Source organism: Theropithecus gelada, chromosome 4 (genome assembly GCF_003255815.1).
Source record: "Theropithecus gelada isolate Dixy chromosome 4, Tgel_1.0, whole genome shotgun sequence".
In the NCBI taxonomy this organism is placed as follows: domain Eukaryota; kingdom Metazoa; phylum Chordata; class Mammalia; order Primates; family Cercopithecidae; genus Theropithecus; species Theropithecus gelada.
This window is the reverse complement of record NC_037671.1, coordinates 53,082,647-53,095,744: the sequence shown is the minus strand read 5'-3', so window position 1 is coordinate 53,095,744 and position 13,098 is coordinate 53,082,647. Positions and strand designations below refer to the sequence as shown.

The 13,098-nt window shown below is 44.4% G+C and overlaps 1 protein-coding gene across 3 annotated transcripts in view; it reads right to left on the bottom strand.

The window, feature by feature from the left end:
* Window positions 1–327: 327 nt before the first annotated feature.
* The window catches only part of TFAP2B (transcription factor AP-2 beta), a 28,892-nt gene continuing 16,121 nt past the window's right edge, over window positions 328–13,098 (bottom strand). For 2 of the 3 annotated variants that reach the window (XM_025383007.1, XM_025383006.1), the window contains 4 exons: window positions 11,706–11,925; window positions 9,893–10,011; window positions 7,655–7,796; window positions 3,664–4,862 (listed from right to left, as the gene is read on the bottom strand). In XM_025383007.1, the coding sequence (XP_025238792.1) occupies window positions 4,562–4,862; window positions 7,655–7,796; window positions 9,893–10,011; window positions 11,706–11,925 (782 nt within the window). In that variant the 3' untranslated portion in view covers window positions 3,664–4,561. Of the gene's footprint in view, window positions 4,863–7,654; window positions 7,797–9,892; window positions 10,012–11,705; window positions 11,926–13,098 lie in introns of all 3 variants that reach the window. The other variant, XM_025383008.1, reaches the window with a different exon arrangement.

Genomic DNA, 13,098 nt, shown 5'->3' with positions numbered 1-13,098 from the left:
CTGGGAAGTAAATTTCACTCCTTGATTTGTAAAGGGCAAAATAAACCAAAAGATTCAGTTAACATTAGCTTTTATTGCAAATCTGGTTAGAAATAGGAGAGAAGAATGTAAATTTGGAATTTAAAAAATAAAAAACAGTTCCTAGTGAAAAAAGGGTGTTCATTTTTCTGAGAAGCAAAATTTATTGTATTTCTGTTGTAATGAAAACGCTGTGGGTGCTTCAATGAGAGGAGACAAAAAGAAAAAAGCTTCTTGTTATACTTTTCCTCTGTCTGTAGAATTAAAAACATTGTCCACATTTAAGAAACTGAAGATGAAAACACAACAAAAACACAACAATCTTTTTATTTATGTAAATCAGATTAACACTGGACAATAAACCAATTTCTACCCATTACCATAACAGCTTGTTTATAAAGAACAGAAAAATTCAGATAGGATTCTACCTAGGGTCAAGCGGTTTTTTAACCACCCATTCACAGAGGTATAGATTCACAGATAAATAATCCCAAACTACTTGCTCGCCATATTTACACATTCCCATTAAATTAAGCATAAATAAATATATACAAACTTAACATGAATACCCTCCAGAGCTCTTCTCGTGAAGAGTCAATAGATTGATATTTCTTGATTGTGTGGCAAAAACAATGTTAGCGAATTAGAGACCAACTCAAAAGAGGAGTCGATTTTGGCATTTAAAGAAGGATAGTGTTCATTCCTTAAAAAAAAAAAAAAATCGATACCTTTTTTTTTTAAGCCAGTAATTTCACATACATTGTCAAAGGTGGGGAAACGCTGTTTGGGCTCTTGAGGCAACATCAGATGGTTTAAGGTTATTTCCTTTCCACATAATGTATTACAAGTACAGGATATCAGATGTGATGACAAATTCTTTATAAACACTCTTAACTAGTAACGCATTGTAGCAGAGGAACAGTGTGTAGATAAGGTCGGGGTTTCGAGTTTTCCATTCGACCAAAGTTTTCATAGGATATGAAATAATTGCTTGAGAGAAAGTGGCTTCCTTGGCCAAAGAAAACAAAGCAGCCAGGTCTTTGAAAGCCTCTTCGGTTCTTTAAGTGGGGGTGGAGGAAGCTATGGGTGTGGAGGCCAGAAAGAAGGAAAGAAAATGCAAGGTAATTGGGGGTGTAGGAGTGAAGGTGGTGGAGAAAGTGGGGAGAAAGTTACCTCCTCACTCTGGGGGAGAAGTTAAAGATCTTTTTAGATGACGGAATCCTCACCCAAACAGGACATTTCTTGCTCCCCAGAGACCCACAATACGTGCAGGAGGCGGCAGGGTTGGGCAGAAAATGGTCTGGAGATATTTGGAACCTTAAAAAGAACTTGCGAAGTGGAAAGTGTGAAGGCAGCACTGCCACATCCTGACTCCTCCTGTCTTTCGCTATTTTGTTTTGGGACCGAGCGTTTAGGAGTGGGCACTCGACAGGGACCAAATGTCTGAAGAGTGAAGGGGTCAGAGGGAGAGCTGCAACTCACCTGTTTGGTTTGAAAACAAAGTTCAAAGGGGCTTGCCTTAAACGTTTCCCTTGACTTAAAAGGCAAACTCTTGCGTTAATCCTACTGTTTATTGATTTATAGGCCCAAGGAAACCAAATCTTTTAATAACTCAATTATCAGATAAACGTAGCGGGCCTGGCTAAGGAAAGCGAGGGGACGGGGGTCCTACATGAAAGGAGAAGTGAGGGAGGGAGAAGGGGTAGTGGGCTCACTCCACAAAACGGAGTCGGGGGCGCAAAAGGTTCTATCTCGCTGGAGCAAGGAGGAACACACAAATGAGGGCGCCTGGCAATGAAGGTAGCCTGCCTTGCCAAGTAAAACAATTCCCATCCCATCTCCCCGCTTTAGGATTGTGACGGTGGGGTGTTTCCGTACTGGCTGAGGTGGAGGAGGGGAAGCTTCGGATTCCTTGGATATTTCTAGGCCACTCTCCCTCCAGGAGCAGGCGCCCGGGGAGGCCGCTGGCAGCGCTGGGAGCCCTCCCCACCTGCATCCCACCGGGCGCCACCCCATTACCTACTGGTGAATGGGGCTTTCTCGGTCGCCTTAGCCCTTAGGGTGAGACCGAGAGCGGGAAGGGCCCGCGCAGTCGGCAGCCCCTCCAGCGGCTGATTCTATGTCCTCAACACGACTGGGCGCCTGTGGCCCACAGGCTCTCAGGACCTGCACAGTAAGAGCAAGGCGCGTCCATCGCGTCTCTCGCACGTCACACGCGTGGGGCGCGTTGCCCTGCAAGGAAAGGAGACGATCGTTTTCAGTGTGGTCTCTCCTGGCCTTGTGCAATCAGAACACATCTAATGCGATCGGCCAGGCTCTAGGACGAAGGCGCAGGCCTCTGGACTGGGAAAAGAGAGTGACTACACTCTCCATAACGTCTGATTCTTGGCCATTGTATTCCTCTCAACAGTTCTAGGGCTGGGCCCTGAAGATCAGAGGTGCCAAGCGAAGCTAGGGGTTGGAGAGGGGCTGCAGTGTGGCCCAAACAGTTGCTTGGGCCCTTCTGGTGACCTGAGACCAGTTTCCTAACTTCCCCTTCCTCTTTTAATAAAAATGGGCAAAGCTCTCAGCAGGTTCCTAAAACCCCAACCCAATCCCCACCCACCCAATCCCCACCCCCACCAAGGCAAACCGGGAGGGGAGCAAAACTGAGAGTCCTGGAGAATTGAGTGGGTCCTAACTATAAATCCTGCAGAACAACATCTATATCGTTATCTTCAAGGAGTATTGCAAAGATCCTGTCTACTTTGTTAAATAGGTGAGTGTATCTACACTGTATTTAGAGACGTCTCTCATTCACCCCTATTCCGGGATAATTTCTCACTGCTTTTGGGGAGGTGCAGACAATGGATTCCAGATCTTATTTCATGATAATGCTAAGATGGAGCCCAAGAAAGGAGCTGGGCTGCCAGAAGTGAGAAATATTAAATGCATGAAACTTTATCCACTGGGAATAGTCCCAGTATATCCAGACGGTAAAAATCAAAGCTGAAATACATCTCCCTTCACTTTGCATTATTTTGCCATTATATGCCGAAACAAGTGCACGTCTGGGAGGGAAAAATGCCTCATTCATAAAGCATCTTGTAAGAAAGCAATTGTTACAGAAATGTGGGCGCTTGTGCCGCCCTCCTCCCCACGTCCACTCGCAAAGCTGCTGCTTTCCTCGCTTAAACAGCAATCACCAAAGAACCCAGGGAAATCAAATCAATTTTAAATGCAGGGCAATACTATTAGAATATAGGGCTCTAAGAATCTTTACTCTTTTCCCTTAAAATTCATTTTGCTGACGCCCTCCCCCGCCACCCCCATCGGAACTGGAGTGTTGAGGAATGTTAGCATGTAGATTCAAAGCTGCTTCCATCATATTGGCCACTTTCTAAATTATTCCCTTTGAGCTTCTTTAAAGAAGTGCACCTGCAGAATTCTGACACACAGGCTTTGACTAAAAAGGGATCGGATTTTTTTTTTTTTTTTTCTCTGTACCTTATAGATTGTGTAGGAAGCCCAAGTCCTCTTTGAAGAAGCTCATAAACCATGCGGGCAAAGCTTTGGAAAACAGAAGAGAATGAAATGGTACATACCCCTCCGAAGGAATTACATACTAATCAACGTATTCATATTGTGTGTGTGTGTGTGTGTGTGTTTTACTATAGTTCATAAAATTAGTAGATGATACAAATATAACAAATGTGAGATTCTCTCTATGCAGATGCTGTCAAAGCTGGGAGCTAGTAACATTTCTGAAAGGAACTGATGATGAGTCTGAATCAACTTATTGGTCCGGATTTTCCTCAGCCGCCAGAACCTGCTCGGCCGGCTTGCACCAAAAACTGCAGCCTCCGCCTGGTCTCCGCAGGCCTCCCGCCCCGCCCTCGCCCTCCCTAATTATGCAAGCGGCAGGGGAGCCGGGCCCGGTGAGTTAAGATCGCAGGGCGGGGGAGGGGGGGTGTACCGAGAGGACTGAAACAACGTAAAAGGGCCAACCACACTCATTTTCATCCCAGAAGATTCCCGTAACAACGTGAGGAAGGGAGGATAAGGGTGGCTGGAAGAGGGGTGAAGTGAGATGGAGGGCGGGCACTGCGAGAGAGTTTCCTAAAAATATATTTAAAATTAAAAAGTTCGTGCGTCTCAGTCAACCAGCTCTCAAAGCATTGACACCAACGTTTCTCCGATTTTCTTCCAATAAGTTAGCGTTTTCTCATGTTTAGTCTTATGTTTATTTTCCAAAGGGAAGGGGAAATCATAGTTTTCTTTTATTATCAGTATTACTAAGCTCGAAAGAACCGAAGTGGAAAATCCGGACGGTTGTCTCCAAGTGTATCTTGAAATAGACACTGAGAACCGATATTGTTGCTCCGTTGTACGCCTCAGTTTTTTTTTTAAAGTTATTTAGCTTTTTTAAAATTTTGATTGTATGTGTATTCTACCTAATATAATTCTTCCAAAGCCAATCCAACATTTTAAAGCTAAAATTAAATTTTTGTCTGTTTTTCCTTTTGTATTTAAAACATTTTTCCTTCTTTTTTTAAAAAATTTTTCATTTCCTGTGTTTCTCCTCCTTGTCGCCAGTTTTACTACCTGGGCCTTCCCCAGACGTGTGCCTGTTACTGGTGGTGTTGTTCAAGAACATCTTGTCCATGCCTTTGAGCGCCTCGGTGAGATAGTTCTGCAGGGCCGTGAGCGCGGCGCAAATGGCCGGGGCGCCGAAGCCGTGCGTGATGAGGCTGAAGTGCGTGAGGCAGCTCTGGATCCCCGGCTCCAGGATGGGGCTGGGTCGGCTGTTCCCGATCGGTGTCCGGTCCTGCGCCAGCAGATCCGTAAATTCTTTACAAAGTTGCCTGCAAAGGGGTGGGCGAGGCACAGAAAATCACCCTCAGTGTCGTTGTCATTGGCATTAGAAAGGAGACGCTCATACAAGCCCAGAGGCGCCGGGTCACCGAAGAGCGAGGCTAATGTGGGCGATTCCGCTCTGTTTCCTTTCCCAGCGCTCTCTCTTCTCGAGCAGCTGGGACTGAAAGGAAAGCGGGGGTGGGGAGGTAATGCACCCCTTCCACCCCAAAGCCTTGCCTTCCCCCGACTTCAGCCTTTTTCCCTTCCATTCCAGGACCGCGTGGACTCTGCTTTGGGACATTCGCTAGGCTTTAGCGGTTGATTTTGAATACTTCATAATGTTGAGCTCTTACCTGGCATTTCTTTTGAGCTATTTCCCCCGCGTCCCTCCCACCTCTCCAACCTCTTGGTGATCAGGCGCAAAAAGCCCTGAAAGATTTAGGCCCCTCGGCCACAAGCCTGTCCCTGGCACTGAAGCAGATTGCTGGAGCCTTCCATGGCCCAGGGCAAGAAACTGTTTATTCTAGAGAATGCTGATTCCATTCAAAGCAAAAACCTGTTTACCTGCAGTATTGGGGGAGGGAGGTAGTTTCTGCCTTCCCCCTTTTCTTTCTTCTTAGTGTAGGCTACTGAAAATCTTTGTATAACCGGACTTGTCAATATAAAAGGATTCCCATATAGTTTAAATAAAACTTAAAGGTAGGCTGTTAAGACACTAGGGAGAATAGATTTTTATTTGTTGAAGGTTTTTATTTCCTCAAGCCACCTACAATTTAGAGGAATCTCCCAGCCTTAGAAAGTCTGCGTTCCTATCAATGGATTGAGCTTATTTGAGAAATTTTAATATAGGAGCTGGATGGGATGGTTTTAGCCCTGCAGGTCAAATGGCTGGCAGGCAGACACACAGCATCCCAAAGGCCACAGCTTTTCACAGATGGGCAGATTTCTCATGTCCACCTGCCTCTACCCAGCCTATGGGTCTGTGGGGTTTAGAAAAAAACAAACCCACAGCACTCCAGTCCTAGACCTCCAATGGGTTGGCCTGACAGATACCTGGCCACACCTGGCCTAGCCAACAGGTAAACAGGGCAGGTGATTGGACTCAAAGAACCCTGAGGCATCCTTTCCTAGGGTGCTGCCACTTTGGGATAGTGGCTAAATCTGATGAGGAATACCACCCAGTCACAGCAGCTAAACAGTTGCTGGTTTTAAGGCAGGTGGATAGAGAACACTAACAGGCACCCTCCATTCTCCCTTTGAAATACACACATACATCCTCACAACCAGGAAGAAATAGATAAGGTTCTAACCAAAGTGGGGCAGTTTTTAAGCTCTTAAGAGGTACACCTTGGAAACACCTGTGGGGTTCAAACACACACTCCCAGGCTCCCACCTCCAGTAATTCCAATTTAGAAGATTTGAGTATAGCCCCATACAGAAATATCTTGAAAAAGCTCGCCAGCTAATTCCGATACCCCAGGGTCAGAAGTGCTGGCCTAAGAGAAGCCACAGTGCTTGGACAGGGGGCAGTTAGATGCATACCTTAGGGAAATGAGAGTCATGTGTGGGTCCTATCTGATTTATACAGTTTGGTTTTATTTTTTTCCCTAAAATACCCTTCCTCTTTTATAAAGCACAACTGATTCCCCCACCCCACCCCCCACCCCCAACACACACACCAGACACCAGCACAAGGGGTAGGAGGGCAATCTACTGACAAATATCTATTATATTGCTGGTTGATACAGCAGATGAAAACCTTTTAAAAAGAGGGTGGATGCCAGGTTTTGATCATTGGGAGAGATGGGTGAAGTCTTTCCTTAAGTTTGTACTCATTACCAAAGTGCCAAAAAAGATATTCTGAACTGGGGAGAACAAATGCTTACAGTCAAACATTTTAAATCTTCAAAGCCCAAACCAGAGTCTGTAAGCAATTAAAGTTCTGGGACATTAATATTTTTTGACCCTGCGGAAAGGGGCAATCAAATTCCAATCACGTCTCAAAAACATCTGGACAAATTTGAGCAAATGATTTTTCAGCCTTCCATATATTTCTTTAAATTACGCTGTCAACGGGACAAACCGCGTCCTCCAGCACTAAATAAATGAGCGCCGCTGTTTGGGCCGCGGCTGCAAGAGAAACGTGCAGGCGCACGCAGTGCCGCCCACTGCAGGCCTGAGCCGGCCATAAAACACCAACAATATGACACCGAAGCCAAAGACAGGAGTAAATCAAATAAATAGAAAACCCACTGTAAAAGTTCAAATGAGCTCTAGACCTAAATTTAGCCAGAGATTTACTATTTTCCCCTCTGGAGTTGTAGTAAATTTTACAAGTCTGTGGAAGATGACAAACAGCAACGTTGGAAACGGAGTAATTAGAGCTCTGTGTAGAGATGGGTACACGTGGGTTTTATAGACACCCTGAGCGAGCACACATGGCTATGTGGCTACGACAGGGAGATAGATGTGAAACCCAGGCAGAAATATGCACCTTCGGATCCAGGGAAGAGCTGGAACAAGAACTACTCAGAAAAGATCTGCCTGACATTCCCAGAGAGATAAAAGAGAATTGTAAGAAGCCTGGATTCAGATTAACAAAGCCATTTTCCCCAGAGAGAAGAGACCTGAGACAAACCTGTAGCCCATCAACTCTGCCCACCTTGCTTGCCACAGGCTGCAAATGCTACTTCTAGACAACCCTCTGGATTCTTTCTCTGCCCCTCCCCACCACCTACTCCAAAGTCGGGTGGCCCAGCCAGCTGGGAGTGAGATGAGGGCCCAGAGTCTAATCACTCACTTGGTGGCCAACAGCATATTCTTTCGGGAGTGCAGGTCACTCGGGTCTGTGTGCTGCCGGTTCAAATACTCAGAGACGGCTTTGGCGGGAAACTCTGTTTCGCAAATGTACCCAAAATCCCGAGCTAAGTGAACAGCTTCTCCTGAAAAAGACAGCAGTGAAAGTAACATTCAGTGCCCAGGCCCTAAATATCCCAGGGCAGGAGACATTCCCTTGTCAACTTTGTTAGTATTTCCAGAGAAGGCCAGCTGTTGGAGCCAAAAGCAAAGGTGAGAGATGCCTAAAGGAAAAAAATGATTCTGAAGCTGTAATTAAAATTGGTGGGACCAACTTTGCTCCTGCCCCTTTTTCCTGCCTCTCCCTGAGCCAAGTCCTAGGTAGACATCCCCTGAATAGCTAAGGGGTCTCCTATATCCCACTCTTTTTGTCTTAAGGGAAATGTGCCGATAAATTCAAGAACCACCTTACAACTGAATCTGGACATTTGGCTGGACGTTTAAGCCAGATCCCTCTTTCTTTTTAAAGTATCTGTTACACTTGCTTTAAATAAAACTTAAAAGTCACCATTATCTTGCTACAATTGTATTACAACAAATATATAAAAACAAGCCTATGTGTATAGATGTCCACATATATTAAAGACTATATGTAAAATGTATATGGAAAGAGTATTTCTATCTGCAATGAAATAATAATTCTCCTTGTCACTTTTCCTGCTAGTCAAGTTTCAGGTTTCCCCACTTCAGAGGTTCCTGTCATCATCCTCCTACTTCAGGACTTTTCACTGCACAAAGATGACACAGCAGCTACAGAAAACTGGGGTATCTAAGGTATTACTCAGCTTATGCGAAAGCCCCTTTCAAGTAAAGCATTATTACCCTTTAAAACACAGCCTGTTGGGGTTCAAGGAAAGATCCCAAACATGAAAAACAGATATGTTGAAATACACCATAGACCCCATAGCTACATTATTTTTAAAGAGGATGACTTACTTTTAATCATTATTATCATAATAACAAAAGACTTCCAGCATGGTGCTTACAAGGAGTCACAAAACTAAAAACTGGCAAACAAATGTTGGAATTTTAGTGGGGTTTCCAGTTTCCTCCCTTCTCCACTAAAATCCCTATCTTGAGCTAAGGTTACCTTGATTGCTTTTCAAAATGAGGACTATGATATTAGCAATTCCCTGAAGGGTAAAATGTGAAACTTCCAGGCTGAGAGTCAATCACTAGTAAGTGTGGTCTGGAAATTCAGTGACTCCTCCCTCTGGAGGGTGTTCAGGCCAAGCAACTTTGCCTTAAAAATGGCCAAGTATAAGGCCTATAACTATAATTATTAATGGTTGCTACTTAAATATTTTAATATTCCATCTTGTAAATACCAACTCTCTACAGAAGCGTCATAATATTGCACCCATACAAATGGAATTAAAACACAAGACCTACAAGCTAGATGCTAGAGAAAATTCTGCATCTTCCTCCATTAGGACCATCTGACTATATTTCATATTACTTTCCACAAATTTAACTGCAGATCCTCTTGTTCTAGACTGTGTAGATGATTTTGTTTATTACATACCATCAATATCATCCTGAAACCCAAACTGATGAGCAAATTATAAGGTCCTTATTGCAATTATCACCCTTTAATTCACAACTGATGAATCTACATTGAAGATAACACCGGACTCCCCTACATATTTCCTCACCCCTCCTCCCCAATGATAGCTAGGGGAAGCCCTAGCTATCATTGACCTTACTAAGCTATCAATATTTCAATAACAATATGTCCCAGGTAATCTGCAGATTTGGCCCTAGGAGTGACAAAAGTTTTTAAATAACCATTAGGGGTCATGAATGCAATGTGTTTTCTACTACTGACAAATTCAAATCTGGCAAGGTGAAGGGGTATAGAATGAATTATTGCTTAAAGAGTTACTCTTGCAAGAGTTCACATAGAGGATGTCCTGCACATGGCAGCAGGAGTGACCCCTGCTTTGGTTTGGAGGCTGGACCTGAGCACTTTTCAGAGCACTTCCCTTGTCCTTTCTACAGCTGCTGGCTTCCTCTAACTAAAAGGACCTTTGAACCTCTCTCAAGCAGACGCTTGACATCCAGCTCATAAGAGCACAACAATCACAATGATTTCCAGTTAATCAAGAAATGTGTAAAATGTCAGCCTCCAGCCGACAGTTAAGCTCAGCCACTTCGTGAAATGGCCACACGTCTTGCTTACCTTCCACCAGGGAGGTGAGTAACGTGACATTTGCTGCTTTGCGCCTGCCCGCGGGTAAATTCAAACCGATTTTTTCTAGCCTTTCTCGCAAAGATCTCCCCCCATTTTTCGATTTGGCTCTGAAATTGCAAGAATTAACATTCTGATTAACCTTAGAGTGTTCCTGAAACAAAGTTTAGACTTAGCAATCTAAAGCCCAGTGGAGCTTGAAGAGGTTTTAACTTGAGGTTAGCACATTTTTCCCCCTTCCTTTTGGTTATTTGCTGATAGTTTGCTGAGGTTTGCTTAATTTCTGCAATACAGAGAGTTTTTTTTTTTAAACTGAGTTTTCTTTTTTTATCTTGTAAGAAAATAAAAAAAAAAAAAAGGATACCAGATGGGAATAATTAGGTGTAGGTTATGGGTCTAGAGAAAGTAGAAGCTGCACATGCACGCACGTGCATGTTGCTTCCTTGTCAAGGAGTCAGTGAGGTGAGCAGAAACTGGGCAAGCATAACCTTGCTGAAAAGAGGGAAAGAGCCAGGTGGCTCAGAGAGGGGAGCACGCTTACTGCAACAGGTGGGCTTTGTGAGGAAGGGGTCAAGAGTTGCTGTATATGGTGTTATGTTAAAAGGAGAGGGCAGACTGAAATATGAAATGGTGATGATCATAATAACCGTAAGGCTAACATTTTTAGAAGTGTAGTTATGTGATAAGCACTTTATATTGATTATTTGACTTCATCTCAGCAAGTTTTTATACACAGGCTTGATGTTCAGGGGTGATTGAAAACTTCCACACTCTGAGGCTCAATGCACTCACTTGAAAACTGAATCAAAGGAGGTCAGAGCAAGAGGATTCAAAATGAGAAAGTTCCTGGGTCACACTCTTAATTTCCCCCAAGATTCTCCTTGTATGTGCTAAAGTATGGACAAAAGTACAAGTAAAAATCCTCAGTTACTATAATCTCTTTTGCTGTACATACAGTCACTTTTAGGAAAGAAAAGGACTGTCAACCCCCAAAACGGGTTATCTTAGAAAGTTTTGCCTCAGACAAAGTCACTTTCATATCAGGGACACTGCCAAAGTGTTCAGGCATTGGTGGGGACTTTAAGGGAGGCATTACATCTTAACATAAAAGCCACATTCTCTCCCATTTCCATGAGGAGGAGTCAGTCTCTGGGCTATGGAATACCGTGAAGCACCTGAATGGCTCCAAGGAATACCTATAAATACTTCTAAAGTGGTATTATTGCTATTACTGGTGGTGGTGTTATTGAAGGAGGGATATCAGAAATTTAGAAAAAGAGTTTATTAAACTGGGTTACGGTGCATCAGCAGGTTGAAAGACCAATTTCACTGGGCGCCAACTGCATTTAAAACACGCAAAAGAGAAAGAGTACCCTGGAGGTATGAAGAGAGTTGCTTCATGAAACTTACGGGGTTTTTTTATGGGGGGTAAGGGGAGATGTTAGTTCCGCGTTGTACTCAGGCTAGAGAATGCCCCCTGAGATGTCCTAGGGGTGAGAGGGAGAGAGGCGCCAGGCGCAGGGCCAGGAAAGTGAAACATTCCCAGGGCGGCAAAATCTGCGGTAGAACGTGGCGGCGCGGGCAGGCCTGGGTGCAAAGGCACCAGAGTTTGTGGGCGAGCACGTGGCGGCAAGCGCGGCGGGCCACCTGGTTGCTAGGCAACCGCGTCAGCCGGCAGATTGGGTTTTGCTGGAACCTTCTCCTCCCTGTCCAATAAAAACTGGTGTTTTTTTGTTTTTCGTTTTTGTTTTGTTTTGTTTTGTTGGTTTTTTTTTTTTTTTTTTTTTTTTGGTGGTGGGGTTACCTTCTGAGGACTCCGCCGAGGAGAGATGCATTGAGGCATTCGGGGGGCGACAGCCGTCTCTGAACTTCTCCCACAGTTACTTTGTACTTCGAAGTTGAACTGAGCAGAGACAAACGGCCTGGAACGGAGCAAAACACCTCGCCGGTGTTGACAGACATGCCTCCCAGGAAGCCATCTTTATTCATCATTAGAGAAGTCACCGATTTGGGAGGAACCGGAACTAGAAAGAGAGAAAAATTGCCATAAAGGTGACAAAGTCTCGATCCTGGTGACAGGCTGATAGAATAAGTCTCTGTGTGAGGCCACTGGACAGACACCAAGTGGAAAGCTGAGGGAGGAAGTGTTTGTTCCAGTGGGGCTGCAGTGTGTTCAGAGGGCTGTAAGACGGCAAAAAGAGACGGCAAAGCCATACCTCCTCTGGAAACTTACGTCGTGTGTAGACATATGAGTGTCATTTGCTACAGTCCTGCTCACTACACAAATCAAGAAATCAAACAATCCAGAGTTTGGACTGTGCTGTGAACCAGGCAAATCCTATTCCATCGTGTGCTAACTCTGTGACCTTAGACACCTGATTGACTCTCTCTGAACCTCCTCAGTTTCCTTATCTGTCTCCTGAAGATAATAATGCCTATCTCATTTGGTGCTGAAGTCTGATGGTGATTATCACCATGCAGTGATATAAAATGGTAATTCCAATGGAAACCCCTTCCTCCTTTCCTATTGGACCCAGATCTATGGTCATCACTAGAAAGGATAATGAGGGTGGACCCCATCAGATACTATGCCCAAGAACAGACAAATAATACCATTGAGCTGGGGAGTTGGACCCAAAAGAGCTGCTCATCTCTTTAAAGTGGGCCCCATTCTTCCCTACATAATAACAACAGATTCATTTAGAAAGGAACCCAAATGCTCATCTTCAGTGAAAGCAATTCTGCAGTGACATGAATTTTGTTTACAAATTAAAGCACCGGCTGGTGATTGTTTGGAGCAGTTATGATTTACAACAGGTGCCCTGATCAATCAACCAATCACTCTAATTCATATGAGCGGCGGTCTTGCCTTGCCCCAGTTGTTTCATTTTGGCAAGTAATTGATAACAAACCGCACTCAAGGTATGTTTTATGCAGAAGTTAATAAGAGTTGACAGCTGGTTGCCACTGCTACCCTGGCACATTCAGCCTCTCCAGCCTGTATTTCTGCTTAATTGTGTTTCAGTGTCATCTGCATGTCAGAAAGAGGCTAGGCTCAGTGGAACCAGAAGGCTGGGAATGAGGAACAGTCAACCTCCCAGTTTCCTGGCAGTACTGCCCCTTGGACTTCACTGCTTAAGCCCATTTTCTTTATGTAGGTTTTACAGGCCCCTGAACAGGTGACTATACCTCCTGAC